At 38.9% G+C, this 24830-nt stretch overlaps 1 protein-coding gene across 1 annotated transcript in view; it reads right to left on the bottom strand.

The window, feature by feature from the left end:
* The window catches only part of LOC6558634 (protein bric-a-brac 1), a 75797-nt gene extending 51362 nt beyond the window's left edge, over positions 1-24435 (bottom strand). Inside the window, exon 1 of the mRNA XM_043215503.1 lies at positions 22891-24435. Within this exon, the coding sequence (XP_043071438.1) occupies positions 22891-24435 (1545 nt within the window). The remainder of the gene's footprint in view (positions 1-22890) is intronic.
* Between the last annotated feature and the right edge of the window lie 395 nt (positions 24436-24830).

Raw genomic sequence — 24830 nt, 5'->3', positions numbered from 1 at the left:
GTAGCAAATGCTCGTAATAATTGTCTACCCCACCTCCCCACCTCCCCCCCATTCGTACCCTGCACCACTCCCCCTGCCAATATGCCTGTTTGCTCTGTTTGCTTTCCTGCGAGTCATCGTTGTATAGTTCAATAGATAGATATATATATATACATATACATATACATTATACTTTTGTCTTTTCCATGAATTTATCTCACACTCGCACACACACACACTGGCACACACAGACACACAGATACACACTCACGTATCATCATTTGGCATGTTTTTATTTTTGCTTCATCTTTGGCAATGCATCTTATTATAATTTTAATTACACGCTGTTATGAGGAAATGTTAATTGCTTCCGTTTACGAAAGCCGATAGTTATAGACCCGCATATATATATATATATATATATTGAATACATGCCTAAGCGTATTGCCTTATATATATTTAAATACATTTTACTGCTCTGCGATTGTAAATTGTTAAGTGTAAAGTTTTAATGGGTGTTTTTTGTGTGAGCCCTTTGCCACTTAATATATATAAGTTATTGAATGGATAATAGCCAAAGCTGATCAAAGCAGATTAATGTGCATATATGTTCAAGAGAGTGTCTATAACAGGCTGAAGAAAGCATCTGCGATCCAGGAAAGAATATATACTCTCGATCGGGATCAGCAGCCGAGTCGACTTCATTTACTCGATTTAGCTAGGCTAAAAGCTATCTCAGGGATATCGATAGATATAGATATAACCACCTATCATATATAGTTCTTAGAAACCTTATTAGCCGCAGAGATTCCTGAGAAAACTTTACTATTATTCCACTGCTAATATAAAGATAAATTTAAACTATACTTTTATAATAATTTAAGTAACAAAAGATGTGTAAGGCTTACATCTGGATCGATTGTGATAAATATAAGATAAGATAAGATTTATAGATAGTTCAGGGTATCTGCCAGTCGATCTCATTCTCTCACGTGCCTTATTAAGTAGACAATAATTAAATCAAACAACATGCACATTATTTTATTTAATAGTTGTCATATTTACGATGCAATCACTCCATCCATCATACTGCGATATGGCGATTTGATGCAGTTAGTAATCAGCTGGAATTGCATTCATTATGAATTTCCTGTTTGTGGAACCCTTCTTTTCTTGGCCATTCGTCAATCTGTTGGCATTAAGATCTTTGGGTTTTTATCGTGGCTTTCTCAGTCAGCCATCCAGCCAGCCAGCCAGCTAATGCAGGCAGCATCATCAATTAGACAAATGCTAAGCTAAGCCCTCCTCGCACCCCCTCCGCGGCGCTCTTCGGCCCGCAACCTACTTCTCCCTTGCCACGACTATGTAGGCCAACTATTTGCCGCTTTCTCGCCCATTGCTATTGCTGTTGCAACACATAAAAATCAGCAACAAAGTTGCGGCTCATAAAAAATTGCGCACAAATAAAAAAAAATAAAAAAATAACAACAACAACAAGAACAAGAACAACATAAATGGCATGAAATAAAATTTATATGAATAACAAAAGCAACAAAAAGCAAGAACAACTACAAGAAGAAGAAGATGGAGAAGAAGAAGATGAAAAACAGTTTACTGCTCTGCACTCTCGGAGAATGCAATGCGAAACGTTCGTTGCAACAAACAACGTGCAACGTGCGTCCGGCATAAAAATTGTGTTTATGCGTGTTTGGTAATTTTATAAAAGTTAAATTAGTTTTAAGACCATAAATTGTGCTGTTGCCTTTGCTCTGTTTATGCTCTACCTACCCCCTCCCCCTCCCCCTCTCCATCCCCATCCATCAACCTTTGCTGCCCATTTTAACTTTTATTACTTTTAATATAAAAAAGCTGGCGCTGTTGCAAGCAAGAGGAGCCGCTAGCCAGCTGAGCTGTAAAACTGCACGCTGCCATAAAAAGTTGCAAGCAGCATTTTCACATGTTGCTCGGCAACATAGCCTACAACTACTACTACTTGCAACATTGCATCAAGAAGCAATTGCAGCAGCAGCAGCAGCAGCAATCGTAAAATGACTCAAATGCTCTGCGTTTTGTTCTGCAATTTTATTTTTTAATACTCTTGCCGAAGGTTCTATTGAGAAGTCTACGACTGCATAAGACATAAGACTATATATATATATATATAAATCATCTGATAGATTCTGCTGTGCATCTCAGAGCATCAACTTTGACTTGAAATTTCTCATCGATTTTTTGATTTCATTTTGGAATTAGCCTTGGCTGCAGAGTATCGCAAAGTCGACTTGCATTGAGTTGGACACTGTTAATTGTGATGATAGCCGCTTGCCACACAATGTTGCATCGCACACACTTGTGCAAATGATTATCACATTTTAATGATTAATTCTAATGATATGCGACATGAAAATGAAATGGCTATCAATAAAATCAGACATTTGCTTTAGTTTTTTTCTCCTTCTGCCATCTCACTTTGTTTTTTATTTTTTCTGTTCTTTTTTTCCATTCGTTGTTTGTGGCGCCACAGGCAGCGTTCGCCATTTGGGGGCCCAAGTTAATTGTGGTAGTTATTTCTGTTATTATTCCAAAGAGTTTTGCTCTACACACAGCGGGGCTGTGTGTGTGTGTGTGTGTGTGTGCAACAATGTTGCAAGTTGCATTTGACGCTTTTACGAGCCATTTTTATATGCTTACTTAGTTGATTAAGGGCGTGGCCCCAATGGGCAGATGTTTAGATTTCGCACACAGCTATTACTACAATAACAACAATATCAAAAGCAACAACAACAACAACAACAACAACTATGGCGTGCTAACGCCGCCAATGAGTTTTATGGCCAACAAATACAAATACAACAAAAGAAAAAAAAAACTTTATTTTCAAAATGTTGCAGCAGAAATATTTTTATTACACCTCCTCTAATACATTTCTCACTCACACATGTACATATTTATATATATATATATATATGTTTATATATATATATTCACATATCGTATACCTGGCCGTGACTTACACATTTGTAATTTATGAGTGAAGCCATCATAAACCGATATACAAAGAGAAACCATATAGGAAGGTACCAGAAGGGCAAAGAATTGATGTGCAACTAAAACGAATAAATAAAAAACTTGAGCAACAACTTAAAGGGGTAAAATACACTAAAAATTCAATTATAGAATAGATGCAACAAATAATAAAGTTTTTCTTGTAATTTGAAATAAGTAAATTTAATATATTCAGAAGAGGAACCTACCCCAAAAATATGTTAACTCTAGCTTGAAAATTGTGAGAGATACAATTGGTCTTATCGATTTGCACTTATCGATGTAATCAATTTCCCAGACCCACACATGTTAAAACTTTATCTGATCTGGACATAGTCGAATATATATTAAAAGTTTCAAGTTCTGTTTTACCTTCCATGGAAGAGTAATAAAAACAAAACAAAGCTTTCTTCAATATTTACTTAAGTTTCATATTAATTACCAAAGAATCACTTGGTCTTCGCATTGATTCAATATACGCTGCAGCTAACTATTCTAGGGTATGTTAAATGCCATTTGGGATTGTTTGTTTTATTGTGGCACGAAAATAAGACTCCTCATAAAGTGTTTGCAATAAAATATATGCATATATATTGTGAAATTTATATATATATATATATTATACATATATCTAAATAAATATTAGGCCAACTGTTTATTGCCATTGTGTAGATGTGTGTGTGTGTGTGTGTTTAAGTAGATATGGGAAATGAGAATGAGAATGTATCGTAATTTGTTTTTATGCGCAGTTTTGTTGACGACTTTGTCGCTGGCGAACTGAGCAATAAAACTTTATGCATTTAGTTATAAATATAAATAATTATTATCTACAGACTTGTATTGGATTTCTAAACACAGCTACAGATACAGATACAGATACAAAAGGGGTGGGGGAGAGAGAGAGAGGAGATAGCAAACAAATTCATTCATTGTATTTGCTTTTGCTTTTGCTTTTACGACTTGCCCCTGTGCGACAGCTAAAAGCCAAAACCGAACCGAAAGCCAAACCCAAACCCAAACTCAAACCCAAACTGAAACCGAAACCCAAACCAAACTAAAGCTAAAACCGAACCGAAACCAAGTCGAGTTCGGGCCATTATAATAATAACAACGTCAATAATGTTATTGTTATAATAATAATTTGAAATTCGTAACTTTTGTCGTTTTATTAATGGGTCGAACGTGTGCGAGACAATTCCACTCTATACATATACATAAATAAATATATACATATATATATATACTATAAGTGTTACCGTTACATGGCCAGACCATTGACGTTGACTTCCTCTACTCCAACTCCACCTCCAACTCCGCTTCCTCATCCTCCTCTGCTATAACCATTGCACTTACTTCAATATTTACATTTCACTCTATTTAAATAATAGCTTTAAAGTTTTAAACGCTTCAAGTCACAAATATTTACTCAGCCCCAAAGACTTAGGCAGCCAAGACAATGCACAAACACTTGCCAAAGACGGTTAACAGGCAGAGAGAGTGAGTGAGAGAGAGAGAGAGAGCGGAAGAGACACTTGCATTGCTTGCTCGACTTTGCATACCCTGTAACCATAAGATGGAACAGATAAGCAGTTGGAGCTGTACAATATGCCATGATAATGGCTAAGATGTGCGACTTAAAGTCATGTTAACTTCTTATACCCTGTAATCGCACGGCTACGAACGATAAGTTCAAGGGATATCAAATATCTGTGTAGATTCTTATGATTCATGACGATAACAAACCCACTCGAAAATCAAAAATTATAAATATTTTCCAACAAATTCTTTTTCCATGATCAAAGGGTATTTGCCAGTCGATCAAATGCACTACTCCATCAGCATTTTTACTTTGTTTTAGCACATTTTATTTGTATTTAAGTATATTTATTCGAACACAGGCCAAGCTGTTATGGACTTTATTTAGTTAAGTTCTGTTTTTCGTCTTTCAATGGAAATTTTTCATTGCTGTTGTCAATGTTGTCGAAGTTGTGAAGGGAAAAGCATAATGATTGACTTCTTTGAACTATTTTTGAAAATGTGGCATATTCAAAGCTAAATTCTTAAATAGTTAGTTAACCTTGTGGTTGTTGTTTTATCTTGGCTGCTTTTCGAATAAATTTTGAGCACTTCAGTGTCTATATGTATGAATTGCTTTGTTATTTCCTTGGTAAAATGGCGCCTGCCATAAATTGAGCTCATAATTTTTCATTGCATTTTCTGGCGTTCTCAATTTTTCCCATTGCAAAAACATAATAAATAAAATATAAGTATAAGTAAGTCGTAAAAAATCGCATATAAAATTTAATGCGCTTGAAAATTATGCGCAAACTATTTCAGGCATTACACACACACACCCCCTCCACCCCCTCCACCAGTACCAACACATTCTACCCATCTTCTACTTATTTGTAGAGTACACAGTTCCCCAAAAAAAAAAAAAGAAAAAAAAGTGCGCACGTTCAGCGTATGCGTAATTTATTTGATAAGCGCATAAATAAAAATTCTATCCAACGGCCTCACCCCCCTCAAAAACTAAATGCAATAAAAATGCGGAACGAAGAACCGAAAATACATATTTAAAATAACAAGCAATTGCGCAAAAGTAATAACTTATAAAATATTAAAAATGGAAAGAAGCGAGAAGAGCGAAGAAGAGCAACAGAGAAGTAGCAGCAGCAGCAGCCGCAGCAGCAGCAGCAGCAGCAACAGCAGCAGCCACAAAATTTATTGGCCCACGTATTTTGTTTGTATTTGGCCAGCAGGAAAAAAGGTAGCCGCGTTTCTAGTCAAAACTTTTGCGGCTCACAGCAACAAACCCAAAGCTGCAGCTACACTGAGCAAAAATCAAGAACATATCGCATCAAAAGTAAACAGAGGAATACAAATCTTTAAATATTTATTTCATTTTATAGATTACTTTAAGCATATCGAATTCTGATGGTAATCTAAAATATATATCTTTCTTTTCAAGAATATACATATCTTGATAAGGATATCGTATTGTCATATTCAATTACACAGTAGTAAAAGTTTCTGATATCTCTCAGTCGATCGCTCTCTCGACACATATTCATGACTTAAGATTATATAAATCTTAATTAAAGGCTCAGAGTTTTATCATTCTTCAAGCTTTGCAATTTGGTTTTTTCTCTCTGCATGCAGCTTCAGTTATAGCTACAGATACAGCTACAGCTACAGATACATTTGGAAAAAGTTGTATTCACAAAACAAATCGTACGGCATCGAAAATTGCCAGCCAACAACAGCAACAACAACAGCAGCAATAAGAATAACAACAGCAACAACAATAATATTGGCATCGTGTCCTGCACCTTGAATTGACTGGCTGCCTTCGCTTGGCGTATGGATAATAATTTCTGAATTCCTTCTCATTTTGATTGCGCCTAATAACTGAGTACTGGATGCCGCCTCTGCCTTTGCCTTCGTCTGTCTGCCAATTTGTGTGAGCCAACTCTGCCAGCTCGCCTCGATTCGACTCCACTCGATTCGTATTCGATTTCAACTCTAACGCCGCCTGGCCGCAAAAGGCCAAGACATCAGCAGAGAGGAGAGGGTGAGGGAGGAGTGAGGAGGGGGTGCGAGAGGAGGCAAGATTGCCGTCTGTCTTGGCCAAGTTTGCTGCGAGTCTGCCGCGCGTTATTTTTGTTACAAATATTTTATTCCAATGCCATATATTTTATTTACCGTGCCTCTCTCTCTCTCTCTCGCTCCCACTGCGTCGCTCTCTTTCGCTCCGACTATCTGTGGCCTGCCTGCTCGCATCGGTTCTTTTATTTTATTGCATTGTTTATGCAGCCGAAAGTAAATTATGTTTTGTCCGCGGCTTCGCGCTGCAAACTCGAAACAAAACTCGAAACTCTCAAAGTCGTCGTTGTCGCTGCAGCTTTTGTCTTCATTGTACAATGTCCGCCAAAAGGATAGATTGGCTAAGATGAGCGATTTGCCATCCTAGCGGAAGAAGCTACAAATCATATTTTACTTGGCAAATAATCATTGAAGTTATCAGAGATTGGAGCAACCTCTCCCATCTTAGAAACACAAATATAGCCTAAGCTTTATCCACTCGAATTTGTTTCGAGTTAGAGAAAATTCAACTTGGGACAGTTTTGAGCTAGTAAATAAACCAATAAAACTTTTGATATTAAGAATTAAGAATTTTGTTTGGTATTCGGTTTTATATTGGAGCCTTTTACCGGCTCTGATTCTGATTTAAGAATCCTGTTTGTACCAAGGCAATATTACAACTTGTAAAGCTTCTGTAAAGGTTTCTGCAAGTGTTTCTTAACTTTATTATATCTTTTACTTAGTTTTCTTCACTGTGCAACTGTGTTGCACTAAAGAGCATTTCAAGTGCGTTGTGGCACGACGCTAAATTGTTTTTGCAGCAGTTTGTTGGCTGTCATTTTGCACAAGTTATTGTGCCAGGTGGTTGTCGCTGTTGTTGCTGTTGTTGTCGCTGTTGTTGCTGTTGTTGTTAGTGTATTGCGTATGTTTTGTTGCTTTTTGTGGATAATACTTGTACAGACGTACTACAGTTAGTCGAGTTCTGTTTCTGTTTCTGTTTCAGTTTCAGTTGCTCCGTTGCGACTGTGCCACATTTCAGCAATTGCTTTGCATATTTTATTGCTAAATAATAAATGCCCATTAAGTTAATTGGCAAATTAGGCAACCACACACACACTCGCACACACACACACACACACACACACACACACTCACTCACACACACAATATGCAATGTGCACAAAGTTTTTTAATTGGATCGAAGACAGGGCATTATACACTCGAAAAAAACACACACAGAGAATAAACGATTAGTTGATCGAAGTTGTTAACCCATTTTTAAACGTTTTGCATATGAAAATTACAAATAAACAATAAATGAAAAAGTAAAAAAGAAAAAAATGAAATATTTAGGCGCCAACACACAACAAAATCGATAAACAGCGCCTTGGACAGGCGACCACGCCCCCTCCATCCCCCTCCATCCACACCTCCCACCATCAGTGCAATTTGATACAATTTGTGAAGTGCGCATGAAAAATGTTCATTTTTCTAAATGACAAGGCACAAAATGCGTTTTGCGTTTTGCAGCGAAAATGGGAAAATGGGAAAAACCGGCCGGGGGAAGAGTAGAGGGAAAATGGGGAAAATGCTAAATACGAAATACGAAATTCGAAATGTGCCCCGCTGCTGTCGTCTGACAAGCAAACACAATTAAATGTTATGCAGATGCAATCTAAAATGTCATTATATCAAATTCATTAATCCCCAATACAGAGCACAGCACAGCACCAAACCCCCAAAGGCAACTGACAACAGCAACAACAACAGCTTGAAGAAATGCAGCCAAAGGCAACAACAACAACAACGGCAACAGCAACAATGACAACAACAACGATAACAACAACAACTATGACAACGACAACGACAACGTTGTTGCGCCTGCATCTGCACTCATTTATATTTTCTTCTTCTTTTTCTTTTTTATGTTAAACTCACACTCATAGATACACTTACACACACACACTTACACACACACACACACATTTACACACGCACACTCATATGTTTTTAATAATAATTATTTCTTCTTTTCTTTTTTTTTTTGCATAGCGATTTTGAGAGCAGCAAAAATGAAAAAAAAATAATCAAGCAAAAATGCAATTGCTGAGAGGGATACGCACTTTAAAAATACCCTTTAAAATTGATTTTATAATAATAATATTAACAGTCACAAGAGTATTACTCCTTCTTGAAGAAAATAAGAAACTGGAAGTGGAAGTAGAATCAAAACATTTGGCTATTTTATCTCGTCGTTCCTATTTGTACCATACTTAAGAGTTGCGATTCACAGCTAATGATTTGTCTATATCCCAAAGTGTAAAATTATAAATATACTTCTTAAAAATGCATGCCAGACTTTAATATACCTCTTGCTTACAGGGTATATGGTAAAAAATGCACTGCGCCCCGCTTTTTGCTAGCGATTAAAATCGCTGCACGTGAATATTTTAACGTCAGTCAATCAAATGGCTTAAAAATGCTTTGTCATAGCTTCGCAGCGGTGCACTGCATGCACCACTCCCCTCCCATCTCCCCGCTCCACTCTCCCTCCTATCTTTGGCCCTGGGTCTGGCCCTGCCTCTGCCTCTGACTCTGACTTACAGATACTTCAGATACAAGCGGCGTGGAGCACTTCATATGGCGGTCTCCTCTGTGTGTGCAGCTAAATCGCCTTTGATTTGATTTCGTTTGATTTGATTAATCGCACAACGTCGACGTCGTCGGCGTCGGCGTCGTCGTCGTCGACGCTGACGCTGCCTGATAATGAGATACGAGGCTAAGGCAGCAACACCAACAGCAAACAGCAACAGCGGCTGAGGCAGCGACAGAGGCAGAGGCAGCGACTTGCACGCAATTAAGCCAAATTAAACTCAAAGCTAGCAACCTACAAGTAAATACGTGTTAAGATACTTATGTGTGTGTGTGTGTGTGTGTGTTTGAGGAAGTGTGTGTGTGTGTGCGTGTGTGTGTGTGTGTGTGTGTACAATACATGGGCAAAGTTCAATGCGCTTCGCCACAGAACTTAAGTTTACAGCTTTAAAATTATTGTTTACAATATTAATATAAATGATTGCATGTTAACACACACTCACAAACACACACAAACACACACACACACACTCGCACACACACACAAACGAGTGAATAAAAAAGAATTATTCCATTCATCGTCATAAACTTCAATTTTCGAAAATCATTTCCTTAACAGCTGCGTGTATAAAAATAAAAATATATATATATGTATATACAACGGCAAAACAAAAAAACCCCGAAAAAACAGAGAAAAAGTATAATAATAAATAATAAAAATAAGAATAATAAAAATGAATTAAGATTCACAGTGGAAATGAGTTGCCACAAAGTTGAGGCCCGAACTAGATTGCCGTTGCTGTCGTAAAAGCGATTAAAAATTAAATAAACCGGGTAATTTCAAAGTCAACGCGCATTAAGTTAATCATTTGATCAGTCATCACCTCAAACTAAATGAAGATTAATAGATTAGATACTTAGCAAAGTTACATCAGTAAGTATAATTAAATCTACATTTAACTACAGCTGCATTCATTTCCACATTGTATTCTATCTGTGGCGATAAAAGTATCTGTGTTTGATGCAGCTATTTTAATACCCTGAACCAATTCAATTCAACTAATAAAGTTAACCAAAAAGGAAGCGAATATTTTTATATATATTTCAATATATTCCATTCCATATCGGCAAAGATACACGAATAGGAAACTTGTATATACATTTATTCTTTACTTAAGGTTAGGGTTATCTTCTCGTCGGGTATTCTCTCTTGCTTACTTTGTCTTTTGTTATATATTTTTATGTGTATATTTTTCTTATCTTGTATCTTTTTCTGTATTTGGATACATATTAAAGTCTTATATCCATTGTCATAGCTACACTTCTCGCAGGCTATCTTTTTCCATTTCTATAATTGTATCTTATATAAATATATATATTTTTTATTACTCTACGACATTGTGTGTGCACTTGTGGGGCTAATGCCGAGTCGTCTTCTGCACTTTGCCGCTAGTTTTGCTAATCGGCCCCACTGTGCAACGTGTGCGCAGTTTGTGCCCTTTGCACATCGTTAAGGAATATTATAAATTACTACAACAGCAGCAACAAAGTTGTGTCGGGGGGTTCTTGAAATATTTATTTTATATTACGTTTTTCGTTTTCCCTTTTTTTATTTTTATTTATTTTTATTTCATTTTTGTTTTTATTTTTGTTTTGGTTTTTTTTTGTTTTGTTGACTCTCCTCCTTCTCCGCAGATGCGGGGCCCGGTCTAAATTAAAGAATATTTCTTTTCGCTGCTGCCTTTACTGCTTCATCTTCTTGAGTTTTGTATTTTATTCCGTTGCGTTATTTTATTTATTATTATTTTTTGTTGCCCCACCCCCCTCACTGCCTGCTGCCTGCTGCCCGCCCTTCTGCTGCGCTCTGCTTCTTGTTGGGCAAGAGTAGCCCCGTCTTTCGTTTAAAGTGCGGTTTCTTGTCTTTCTCCATATATATTCATTATTATTGCTGCGACTGCCGCTGCACATAACTTCAACTTTGTATCTGTATCTTTGTATCTGCCAAGCGCGGCTGTGTGTGTGTGTGTGTGTGTGTGTGTGTGTGTGTGTGTGTGTGTGTGTGCCATGTATTTAAGGAAAAAGAATGATGCAAAGACGATAAAATATAATTTCGGCTTTATATTTTATTTTAATGATGAAAAATGTTGAAACTTTATTACGAACTCATAAAAAATTTAAACGTAGGTACACACACACGCAACCCGGGAGACACTGAGGGAGATCAACACACACACACACACACACACACACACAACATTCTTCTTCTTGTGCTTCTTTGCTTTGTGCCCGCCTCATAAATAAGCAGAGAGAGAGAGGAGAAATGCGCTGTGTGTGCACAATGTTAAATGTTATAAAAATCCAAAAAGAAGTATTTATTTTTATTGCACAATGCTTGCAGCACAAACGTTGTATCTTATACAGATACAGATACAGATACAGCTGCCGCCGCGGCCGCTGCTGCCTTTGATGACTGCGCACAACAACTCGCAACAATTAAAGGTGTGAAAATTTATGTCATAAGATACAAAATGTATCTAATTGAATTGAATGAAAGCAGCAAGCGGCCACTCGAGCAGAGCAAAGCAAAACAAAGCAAAGCAAAGCAAAGCAAAGCACAGCAAAGTAAACCCAAGCAAAATAAAGCAAGGCGAAAGAATGATTTGTTCTTAACACGCAGACTGCCCCAACCTGCCCCTAACCGCCCACCTGCCGCCTCGCACCTCCCACTATCAGCACCACGCGCTACTAGTGGAGCGTGAGATTTGCACACCTCCCTTTCCATCATCTGCATCTCTCTCCCTCTCTTTCCCTCCCCCTCTCTCTATCCCTCTCTCGCTCGCGCTTTGGGGCCTGCCTGTCCATTTGGCAAGGCGTGCAGGCAACGCATCAAAGTCAAAGTCGACATCATTGAGAGCATTTTGCTGTTGTTGTTGTTGTTGCCGTTTTTCGCTGATTCATTAACTGCCTTTTTGGGGCACTTCAGCTATGCCTTGACATATAATATACATCTATAAATATCTGTAATGTATTATTATAATTATTTTATATATATTGCATCAGTACTAAGCGATCTGTAATAATCAGCTCAGCAACATCTTCACATCTATATCTTAGCTTAATAGTTTGCTTGCCACTTACACAGCTCACTGAAAGAGGTTTATTTTTGGTATGCCATCTATTTAAAGTAATAAATTATTTCAGATTCCTATTTTTGCTCATCTATTTTCTGCGTGCTGTATTTTCATCAGTTTAAAGGGCATTCAAAATTCGCTCTGTGATTTTTTTGTCTGCGGGTTTTTTCTCTTTATGCTGCTTGTTGCCACACGCGTTTTGTTCAATGTTGCGGCAGGTTATGGCTCGACACAGACAACAGCAACAACAGCAACAACAGCAATAACAACAAGAACAACACGCACACACAATAGCCCAAAGCTTGCGACAACAGACGTTTAAGGATGATGATGATGATAAAGTTAACAAAATGAGCACACAACTGTGAACTATAAACTGGAGTCGAGTATCTTTTGTCGTGCGATTTCGTATCTTTCGGCAGTGCATTTCTAATCTGCTAGAATTACGAAATAGTTTTTATTTTTTGGGTCGCGATAAGCAGTGCTAAACCATATCTGAAGGCCCCAATCAATTATTGGCTAATTTAAAGTTTGCTTTATGTTAACCTTTATTTTATATAACATTAATTTGTGTGCGTAGATTACGCCAATCGTCTTAAAGCAATCTTATCGCCTACAATAAATAAAAGAAAAATTATATTTCGCAAGCAACTTTGATCGATTTCTGATGGCTATCACGATTCTGTGTGTGTGTGTGTGTGCTCTGTAAAGAAATAATAACAATTAATACTGCGACAGCAATTGTATTGTAAATAAACAAACGTAATTACAAAAATTGCTGCTGCACTGACTCAGCTGACAGTGAAGAGTTCGTTGTAAAGCAAGAATGCTCGAGTCAAGAGAGCTCGACTGGGAAATACCCTCAACCCGAATCCTTATCGTTCATAAGTCTTAATCTGAATACAGAATATGCTTTATTTGCTAAAGATTATGCAATTTTTACTGACGATCAATGTTCCTGGTCAGACAGATCTATCTTTTTAAGTGTGGCTTTCAATTGGAAATCGATTAATATCGATAAAATTAAATACTTTACTTACTAAACTTTACTTTATGAGATCACCGATGCCTTCTTGCTCCTTCAACTCCATCATACCCTTTTTACTCAATGTTTTTAATGGGTGCAGTGTATAAAAATCTTACGTCATTCGCTTAACTCCCACTCTACCCCTGACCCCTGATCCCTCCCCCCTGCATCCCTCTGCTGGTGAGCCTTTGTCTGTCTTTCTTTGATTTGCTCGCCTGCATTTTTAATTAATTTATTTTTGTCGATATATGTTTTGCAGGCGCAGTCACAAAGCCAATGCACAAAGACAAAAGCCAACTCAAAACTTGCATCTTGAAGATACACACACACACACACACACACACTTATATCTTTTCTGTTGTTGTTTTTTATGTGCTGTTGTCGCTGTCCTCGTTACTTGCCATAGCTCTGCCATTAATTTATTTATTTAATACTCTCCTCCCCCTTCCGCCTGCTGGGTTGTTGTGCGTGTGTGTGATTAATCGGCTGCTCATTGTAAATATTTGTCTTTAGTTTGTTGCACTGTTGCATCGCGAACCTGCCTTTTTGTCTCTCTTCTCAGATAAACTCCCCGTGCCCATCTTTTTCTTGCTTTTGTTGTTGTTCTTGCTTCCTCAGCGACTGCCAGCGTCTTGAACGCATTTCAAATGCAAACTGATGCCAATCGAAAGCAGGCATTAACTAACAATCTGTCGGGGGATAATGTGCCAGTTATTATTGATACCCATTAAATCCATTGAATATGTTAAAGAGTTGAATGTGTCCAATGCAGATACGCCAAAGTATGTGCAACAGACAGAAAAAGGTGTCTGCAACCCTAAAAATTATATATCTACATCTATATCTATATCTATATCTATATCTATATCTATATCTATATCTATATCTAACTGGAGTCTCCCTCCTGAGAACTAACATAACTAAAGATGCAGCTAACCTAAAGATACAGTTCCGCCTTCAAATAGATAGACTAAATTGAGTTTTAGAGTTTTTTCAGAGTCGAAAGCTTTCTGGGATGCAAAGTTTATTTGATATTTATCGGTTTAGTTTGCTAGAATTTCAACAGGAAATAATGAACGAAATCACTTGCCACTTGGCTTGCATCCCGACCGCGCCCCAAAAATATCTATTTTGGGCCTGGACCGTAACTTAAGTTGCCCAAAACGCTGCTTATTGTGGTTTGTTTCTTTATTTTTTGTGGAGTTTTCAATTTTGTTGCGCTGAGACTTTGTTATATTTGTGAACCGTAATTTATAATAAGCTATTTTCTTTACGCACCTTTTTTGCCTGTGCCACAGTCTCAGCCTGTAACTGTGTGTGTGTGTGTGTGTCTGCAACTGAGACTGTTTGCTGTGGCAGTGGCTGTAGCTGTGGCTGTGGCTACCCCCTGCCCACGCTCACCAAAAAAAGACAGGCAACAATAACCGAAACAACAACAATCTCAAGACAAGCCAGAGAATTCTTGGCATGAGGCTGCGTTGGAGGCTGACTTACAACTAATGCAATATAATAAATTTATACAAAGTTACAAATAAATGCCTGCTTGTGTCTCTCTCAGTGTGTGTCTGTGTGTCTCTCTCTCTGTGTGTGTGTGTGTGGGTCGAAAAATAAATAAATAAATATTTTTAGAAGGATATACATACATTTGAGAGCGTAGACAAACTTACAACAAGGCAGACGTATGAAAAAAGATTTGATTGCCGCCCAACCCTTCTTCTTCTGATTTTCAAGCCTTCCCCTCCCCCACTCGTTGCTGCCCCCTTGCCCCTTGCTGGTCCCTGTCAGTTGGTTGCCTTTGCTTTATGATGGCTTTGCTTGGGTCTCTCTCTCTCCCCCTATCTCTCTCTCTCTCGCTCCGCAGTCAGAGTCGGAGTCGACTCTTGTAACTGTGGGGCGCCCCTTGGTGCTTTATTTTTTTTATTTTTCGGTTTTGGGTTATTTATCTGCATAAATTATTTATGCCGCATTACAAGCATAAAAATAAATAAAATAAATGAAGCCCGAACCAACTAAATCCGATTAGAATATACAGAAGAGGCAACAACAACAACAACAACTGGCAACTGGGAACTGGCAACAACAAGAGGTAACAGATACAAATGTATTTCTATAGATTAATCAATCTGTATTTACTTGCCACTTGCCACTTGCCGCTCGCCGCTTGCAGCTGCTGCTGCTGCAACTTTACCTACTTACAGATACACATATATAAATACAGGCATACATATAAAGATATAGATAGATAGACACATTATATACAACATTTATTTAGCTTAGCCATCAAATTTAAATTGCGCAAATATTCCAAGTTTTTCTTCTTCTCATTTTTGTTGTACAAATATAAACACAACCTATTTTTTTTATGGGATTTTCCTTTTAAATTAAATGTTTATAGAAATGGAAACTAAATTAATGTATCTGCAGCTGCTGCGGCTGCTGCTGCTGCTCTGTATCTGTATCTGTACCTCAGCTAAAAGGCGTAAAATGTAAAATTACTTCAATTTGAATTTGGGCGGCTCCTCCACCTTCCATCCATATGTGGCTTTTGAATATAAACATGGCAGAGACCAGCCAATGTTGGCAAGCCGAATTTGGAATACCCCTGCTGTTTTCTCCTAACTGTAGAGAGTAGCCAGAGTTTAGACTTATCAACTTAAAGTAAGTAAAACCGATATTAAAGTTTAGAAACTGCTTTACAAGGAATACTAATTATAAATGATATGTTTGGTCAGATGCAGCTAGAAACGGACCCAATTGGAAACCTTTATCTGTTATTAGTTTAGATTAAATTATGTTTTAAGAACGATCTTAAAGTAGTTTCGTGTTGAAATTTGTAATAAGGAATAAACAATACTATATATTTAATTATTATCATATTAACTTGATTAGTGTTTGTCAGAAATGAAATATGGAAATGATTTCTAGTCATTTATATTTATAGTTATTCAACTACTGTTCGTAACTACTAACTGGGTGCGATTAGTCAATGTTGAGTACAATATCAATCAAATCACAGACAATACATAGATTCAAATACTTGTATTGATTTATGCATAAATATACATATATAAATATATAAGAAAGCTGCAGCATTCGTTTGACTGGCTCTTTCTTCATATTTTTTAACATTTTTCACTTTTTTAGCCAATGTGTTTTTTAAGCTCTAGCGACTTTCGATGTTTACCTGTCTCAAGTATTGATTGCTCGTGTTTAAATAAATTGTTGATCATTTTTAACTATTATCCAAAACATATGTGTGTTACTATTATTCTAACCGCAGCTGTGCACACAGAAATATACACAATAACAGATACATATATATATATATATATATATATATATATATAAATACATTTGTGGCTTTGGCCAGATATTAATTATACCCGTGTCTCAGTTAGGGTATAGAATAAAATATGCCTGAATAATATAAAACAGAAGGCGATACATCAAAGCGGATTATACAATTTATATTTGCTCTTATTTTTATCCGTTGCTGTCGCCGTCGCCGTTGCCGTTGCCGCCGCCGTTGCTGTTGCCGCTGCCGTCGTGCCACAGATTGTTGCCTATTTCTTCTTCTTTGGCTGCTCCTTCTGCTGCTGCTTGTTTTGTGTGTATTGCTTTTCGTATTTTATTTTATTTATTTATTTTTCATTAAGCGGCAATGTGCAGCAAGAGCAACACGCTTGTATACAATAGCGCACAGCCAGCCAGCAGATGCAAGCACAGATACACAGATACACAGACACACAGATACTCAGATACTCAGATACATTAGTTAGATATAAAGGAGAAGAAGCAGCAGCAGCAGCAGAGAAGAAAAAAAACACACGCTGCGCTTGTAATAAATTATATTATTTATTATATTTTATTCAATACACACACACAGACACACAGACAGACAGACGGGAGAGGGGGGAGAAGCAGAGAATCGGGTCTTGAGTCTCGAGGTCTTTTCTGCCACTTGAGGCCAATTTAGTCAGCAAAGATCAGTTGCAGTCGGCGTCGCTGCCGACGCACAGCGGAAGCGTCGAGCAATGAGAAGCAAACAAAAAAAAAAAAAAAAAAGGGAAAGAAGCTGTGCAGCAGCAGAAGGAGAAGAAGCAGAGAAGGTGCAGGATGAGCAGGGGGCAGGCAGCAGCAGAGAATGACGAGTGTAATGACTTTTGTCGATTGGGTTAAGTGGCTTGTTGGCTTCCTTTGCGCACCTACACAGATACAGATGCAGATACACACACACACACACTCACACACACACACACACACACAGCTACAAATTCAAATGCACCGTGCGAGATTCCTTCAACTTGTTGTCTTACTTTTTTTTTTGTTGTATTTTTTATTTTTTGAGTTGCATCTTTTTCAATTTTTATGCATGCCACACATTTTGTTCTCTGCTGCTTTTGCCTTTTTGATTGCTGTCTTTTTGTTGTTTTTTTTTTCTTCACCTTTTTTTGCTGTTTGTTGCTGTTGAAGTAGTTTGAATGTGGCACGTTTGTCTCTTCTTCTTGTTTTACTTTTCTTTCTTTTTTTTGCTTTTTTTGCATTGTGTATCTTGCAGCTTGTATCTCAATGTATCCAGCTGAGGTAATTTGTCTACACAACTTTTTGTAAGCGACACTCGCTTATTATTATATGTTTTAGGTTCGGTGTTCGAGGTTCGATTTCCAGGGTGGATATGCGTGAGGCATTGGGGATGTGCCACATCAGCAAAATTGAGCAGCCAACCTCTTATTTCTTTTTTTTCTGCTTTTGGCTTGCTTGCCACTGCTTGGGAATTAAATGCGCTGCTTCTTCTTCTGAATGTTGAGCAATTAAAAATATGCGGGTTGTTTCCGAATTATTTTCAACTGAGGATTAAATTGTTAAACTTGCTTGAAGAACTTTTTATTCTTGCAAGCAAAAAGTGGCCTAGAAATGGCTTTAATTATCTGAAAAGTAGTTTTGCGGCAGTGTAAATGCTAAGTTGGCGAACTTTAGACTTAAAATTGAGAAAGATATAGCCTAATACATATATATATATACATATACTCGTATATTGGAATATCTATATACATATACGGACTATATAGCTATGCCGATCTGTGCTGTGTGTTCCCAGCAACCTATCAACAGAATTTTATGACTCTATCTTCAAAACTGTTCTATAAACTGTTTTTATGAATTTGCGATTATTGATTTTATTTTGCAATTTTTTCACTTTGTCTGACGCGTGCAGAGATCAATATATATTCCAATTTTCATATGGAAATACTCTTTCTACTCATTTTTTCTGCATTTCCCTGTATACTCTTACTTCATCAATCGGATTATAAAAAGTTTGTGTTTTTAAAGGCTTTGCTGATTACGTTCTTTTTAGACTCTTTACCTCAATGATGCTGCACTTTAAATAAATAAACAGTTGCCTCCTCAGCATATCTCTGGCCCAGCATTAATATTTATGTTTTTCTTTTTCAACATAAATCAATTAAAATTTAATTAACCCTCATCACCTACACCTCCAACCCCTGCTTCCCTCCTATTTCTCCTTGATCTGAGCGATCTCTGCTAGAAGTTCACTGAACTGAGAGAGAGAGAGAGAGAGAGATGGAAAATTGTGGAGAATAATAAAAATAAAATATTTACTCTAATGATGCACACACGAATAAAATGCAGCCGCAATAAAATATGAAAAAATAACAAGCCTAAGAAACCAAAAAAAAAAAAAAAAGAAAAAACAAAATAATAAAAAACAAAACTAACAAAAGAGGGAAAAATGAGAGAATATCATAAAAAGTGCAATTAATCACCAGAAACCGAAGCGGCTGCGAAAGATCATCAAAAGACATCGATGTGGGGAGAGATACAGGAGAGAGTGGTTGGGAAGGGGGCGAGGGGAGGTTTAAGGTAACTGGTGATGGAGACAAAGGCTGACACTTATCGCCTTTATCTGCTTATGTGTGGCAATGTGGCACAAGAAGAGCGAGCGAGGCAGAGAGAAGAGAAACAACTTATAAATAAATGGACATAAAGAATTAAAAGTATGGGAATTGATTATTTTGCATCTCGAACTGCGGATGCTGGCTGTCAATATTTGATTTTTATATATGGCAATGTCTGACAGGCGCACAGAGTGGTGAAAGGGAGGGGCAGGTTGCAGGGGTGGGGCAAGAAGCGATCGCAGCGAGAAATGCATCGATTTTTAATAATAAATGAAATGTGTAAATAAACGCCTCGGGCACAAAAGCAAGCAGAAGCTGGGAGCTGGAGGAATTGGGTAGGCAAACAGCAGGAAAGCATAAACATGGCCAACACACACACAACACACACACACACACACACACTAATACCGATGCAAACAAACAAAGATGCAGATGCATTTCCAAAGAATTTCTAAGCACATGAAAACAAAAACCAAAAAGAAAAAAATCGAAAAAAATCAAAGCCAGCGGTCAGCGTTGAAAAAATATTTAAAAATGCATAAAAACAAAATATTTATTGAACAAGAGCGCTGGAGTGGGTGAAAAGGGAGGGGGGAGTGCCAGTGGGAGTGGGAGAGAGAAAGGTAGATGCTAACAAGCAAACGTGAATGCACTGTGCGAAATGGGCAGTTCGAAATGATTTTAATGATTTTAATTCAATAAATATAAATATAAGAAATAAATATAAATATAAATATACAAATATCTTGTCATTATTAACACGAGAACGTGAAACATGAAGATGCCTTATAGCTTAAAATATATATATTCTTGATCCGGATGCACAGCGGCGTCCATCTGACTACATCTCAGAGTCTATGATAGCTATATACTTCAAATTTGGAAAATTATTTCTCGTCTACTTAAAGCAGCTCAAGTTTATTTCATTCAATCGATAACTGTCTACGCTTCGCGCTTATCGATACAAATCTATATCGGATAGCCTTCCAATTGATATATGATGAACCTAAATTTATGATTTATCAGCTGTAAATATGCCTTTAATATTGTATAATCACATCGAATTAAATATCAGATATTAGCAGACATATTTAATAGCTCAGCTTGGAGTATCTTTTCATCGAGGTCTCTTTATCTCAGCCTGCTTTAATAAATTTCTAGCTGTGTATGAGAAATATGAAATGCGCTGAGCAAACAACAAGCAACAAACAACAAACAACAACAAGAAAACAATTTGAAATGCGAACAGAGATGAGCACGCTAATGCGCCCAAAGAAAAAAGAAAGAAAAAACCAGTCAAGAGCAAGTCTCTGATCTTGGTGCTTGGAGCTTGGAGCTTGGAGCTCTTAGCCATGTCCCTTTTATTTGATTAATGCACTCGACAAGCGACAATAAACAAGAACAAACGCACATATCTAGCTGTGGCAACTCTGGATTGGGTTTGGGTTTCGGATGGCGATTGGAGTCGACTCGAGTTGAGGCGAGCCGAGTTGAGTTGAGTCGAGTCGAGTGGCAGATCGCGACAGACAAACAAATATCGCATTCCACACAACAAAATCGAATCTGAATGTTGAATGTTGAATGCTCAATTGGAAAGAGCCCTCTGCACTCGGGGCTCGAAGACGCAGATGATGATGATGATGATGATGCTGATGACGACGATGTCTATTAGATAAATAAATATAAATCGTCTTTTATTAAAGTGCGAATTCTGCGGTGCGCTTAATGTGTTGATGCAACTTGAGGCACTTGGGGCAAGGCATTAAGGCACCATGCAGCAGCAGCAGCATCAGCAGCAGCAGGCAGATGATAACCGGTTTGGGGCAACTGTCACTCCAAGATAGGGTTATGGGGCATCATCATCAAATTTGATAAACGCAAGGCAAACAAAATATTTTCTACAGAATATTTTCATAAAATCTGATTTGTTTTGCATCTTTCTTAATTTATCTAAAATATGTGCATTTTATTTCTAATTATGCTGTTCACAATTACAAACCATTAAAGCAACTATTGTTGCTCTGAGGCATTTTAAAATAATATTGAAACAGCCTCCAAGTGATTGTGGCATGGGAAAGCTTCTTCAAAACTGTTTTCTATTTAAATAATTCCTTGATTAATTTGCATTTTAATCTTTCTATTTGTGTCTCTAGCTTGAGAGGCAGATTAAAATGTAAATCATTAAAATGTAAATTTTTGAATTGATTTTTAAATTAATTTATCTATCAATTAATCTTATATCATTTTAGTGTTAAGATAAGCTGACTGCTTGCTCTTACTTGCATTGTTAATTATATATTAAATTATATTTTTTATATATTGTAAAAGTATTTCTAAAATATGTTTACTGATCTCTGGTTTGACCTGAAGTCAGTTGTTTTTTTGTTTTATATTTTATATAGAGTATAAATATATTCTTATATTTATCTATTAAAATATGTCAAGAAACAAAAATGTATTATAAATATAATAAATAAAGTTGTTGGTCATTTTTTCATTCTGACTCGATACTTTTAAATATATTTAAGTAATTTTATTTACATAAACAACACTTAATACGAATATAAACTTAGTTAACCGATCAAGGACATAGCTAGACTTAACTTTAAGCTGATTAAGAAATTATGATGTTAAAATGTGATTGACTATGCGTTCAATCAATCAATCAACAAAACATGAATACTTGCAGTTAATTTTTCGACTTGGTTTAAATCGCAACTGATTAACAAACTAGCAAGAAATAAATGATTATGTTCAATCAATCAATCAATCAAATTCTAAACAATTTTCAGTTAATTTTTCAATGCAAAGCATTTTTTAATAGCTTAATGCACATTTCTCAGTGGCCTATTTAAACTCAATTAATGTTGTGTGTGTGTGTGCCTGTCTGTCTGTTTGTGTGTGTAGAAATCCAGAACGGAACCTACGACAATAAAAAAATGTTTGAATGGGGTCCCCCCAAAGCAACAACAACAACAACAACAACGAATGATCGCGAGCCAAGCAGCAGCAGTAGCAGAAGCAGCATCGGCGGCAAACACGTCGCGACACGTTGCCAGCCACAACAAAGAGAAGCAGAAAGCAGACGACGTGAAGCACGTGAATGCTGTCAATCATTGGCGAGGCGAGGCGAAGCCAACGCAACATTCCATTCGAGCAACAGTCGCGATGACAAGCCTATTCTGTGACGTCACGCGGCGAAATGCCGACGGCAAAAAAAAGTAGCCAGCAGCAGCAGCGGGGCAAAGTCAATGCCGAAGCCGAAACAAAATGAAGATCGCAAACAGTTCGCGCGCGCCAAACGTAAATCATAACAAAGCAGAGAGCGCGCCAGAGAGCAAGAGAGCGTGCTAGCGAGAGAGCGCTGCTGCTGCTGCCGGTGCGTAGCAAGTGAGAGAGAGAGAGCGACGCGTTGATCGCGCTGCATGAATGAAACTTGCACAAGAGAAATGAGCTGCGCTAAAAAGAGAGCGCAGATATGAACGTCAAAGAGCGGGCAACTGATCCATAACAGAGAGACAATTAAAGAGAACAGTGATCGATGACAGTTGATCAGCGATCAATAAACGATTAAAGAGTAAGTCTCAATAAATAAAGAGCTAATTTAACTCACCCGTTCCTCTTCGCGTATCATTTCCGCAATGCCCGGCTTGATCTCCATGTCGTCCGCCAGCGACGCTGACGACGACGCCGCAGCGACGCTGTGATGATGATGATGATGATGTGGCGGCGGTGGCGGCAGCGGCAAACGTTGCTCTGCCGATGCAGCGGCGGCAGCGACGCTTAACTCCATGGCGGCAGCGGCGGCCATTGCGGCAGCAGAGCCCAAAGGAAAACGCGTCTCGGCAGCAGCAGCGCCGGAAGCGGAAGTAGCAGAGTGATGCTGTTGTTGTTGTTGTTGCAGGTGGTGCAAGTGTTGCTGTTGCTGTTGTTGTTGTTGCTGCTGCTGCTGCTGCGGACTGGGCAGCGAGCGTGGGCAGCGACTCGCCACTGCTGATGCTGCTGCTGATGTCGGCGTCGGCGTCGCTGCTGGCGATGGCATTGCGCTGCCGCCGCTGCCTGCGCTGGAGAGGGGCAGCGGCAGCGCCAACGTTTTCAACTCTCTGTCTCTGTCTCTGTCTCTATCTCTGTCTCGCTCTCGCTCCCGTTCGCGTTCTCTTTCGCGCTCCTTTTGCTCCTGCTCCAAGCGCTCGGCGGCAATTAAACTGCTTAACGGACTTGCGGGCGGATTAAAAATGGCGTCCGCCGATGGCCAGCGACGCTTGCGCACATTCCGATTTCGCTCCAGCGGCGACAAACGCAATTCGCCGCAATCCCAATCGCAGCGCAGCTTGGGCGAATTTGTCGCTGTCGCCGCTGCCGCAGCTGCTGACTCCGTCTCTGTATCTGCTGTTGACGCCTCAGCCTGCGCCTCTGCCGCTGCCGCCGCCGCCGCCTCTGCCGCCGCCGTATTTAACTCCTCCATTTGGGTGACATCCGCCAAGCCGCGCACCTTGAGCAGCTCAGCGATGCGCAGCAGCGGCCCAATTTGCTCCTGGCTCACATTGATCTCGCCGCGATACATAAACTCAACGATCGCCTTCAGATCGCACCAGCTGACGTCACGCATTATCACAATCGGATGCTGGCAGGGCGTCTCGGCGAGCAGCGTCTGAAAGTACGGCGAACAAGCCGATAAAACCATTTTGTGCGCTTTCATCGAGCGTCCGTCGCAGGCCAAGGTGACGTCGACGAAGGACTCGTTTTGCAGCAGCTGATCGAAAATTGTTGTCAGATTCGATTGATAATTGTTCCAGCGCAAGCAGAATTGTTGTTGTTGTTGCTGCTGCTGCTGCTGCTGTGTTTGTTGTTGTTGTTGCTGGTGCTGGTGCGGCGAATTGCTGCTGGGCGTTGTGTTTGGCGAACGGCCGCCAGGTGGCGTTGCTGCCGGCGTTACGTTCTTATCTTTGTCGTCGCTGTTATCCTGCTGCGTCGGCGTAGCAGCGCCGCAGCCGCCGCCACTGCGCTGTCGCTGCGCCGCCTGCGCCTGCTCCGTTTCGCCGCTGTCCGTTTGCAGTTCGGCAGCGGCAGTTGCTTCGCTGCTGGCGCTGCTGCTGCTGCGATCGTTGGCGCTGCTCGGCGGCTGCTGCTGCTGCTGCGACGTCTCCGCGGACGCCATTTTGTTGCCCAAGCAGCGAGTGTGCGAGTGAGAGAGAGAAGGAGATAGCGAGCACACACACGTTATCAAAGTCTATTGATCTTCTTGCTGTTCTTCTTCTGCTTCCTCTTCTTTTAACTTATGCATGTGTGCGTGTTTTTCTCTCTCGTTGTGTGTGTGTGTTTGGGTCAACGTAAACACTGCAATTTTAAGTCGCGTCGCGTAACGAGTTACGTATTAGAAATTAACGCTATACGTATGTGTGTGTGTGTGTGTGAGAGGAGTATTTAATTGAATTCGTGTCTTTGTGCATGTGTAGCTTGCGTTACGTTATGTTACATTACGTATGTGTGTGTTGCTTACGTTACGTTACGCGCACAACGTATGGATATGTGTAGCTTTTGTTACGTTACGTT

The sequence above is a fragment of the Drosophila grimshawi genome, unplaced genomic scaffold (assembly GCF_018153295.1).
Source record: "Drosophila grimshawi isolate 15287-2541.00 unplaced genomic scaffold, ASM1815329v1 contig_44, whole genome shotgun sequence".
NCBI classification, from domain to species: domain Eukaryota; kingdom Metazoa; phylum Arthropoda; class Insecta; order Diptera; family Drosophilidae; genus Drosophila; species Drosophila grimshawi.
Note: the sequence above shows the minus strand (reverse complement) of the source record. Positions and strands in the feature narration are given on the sequence as shown.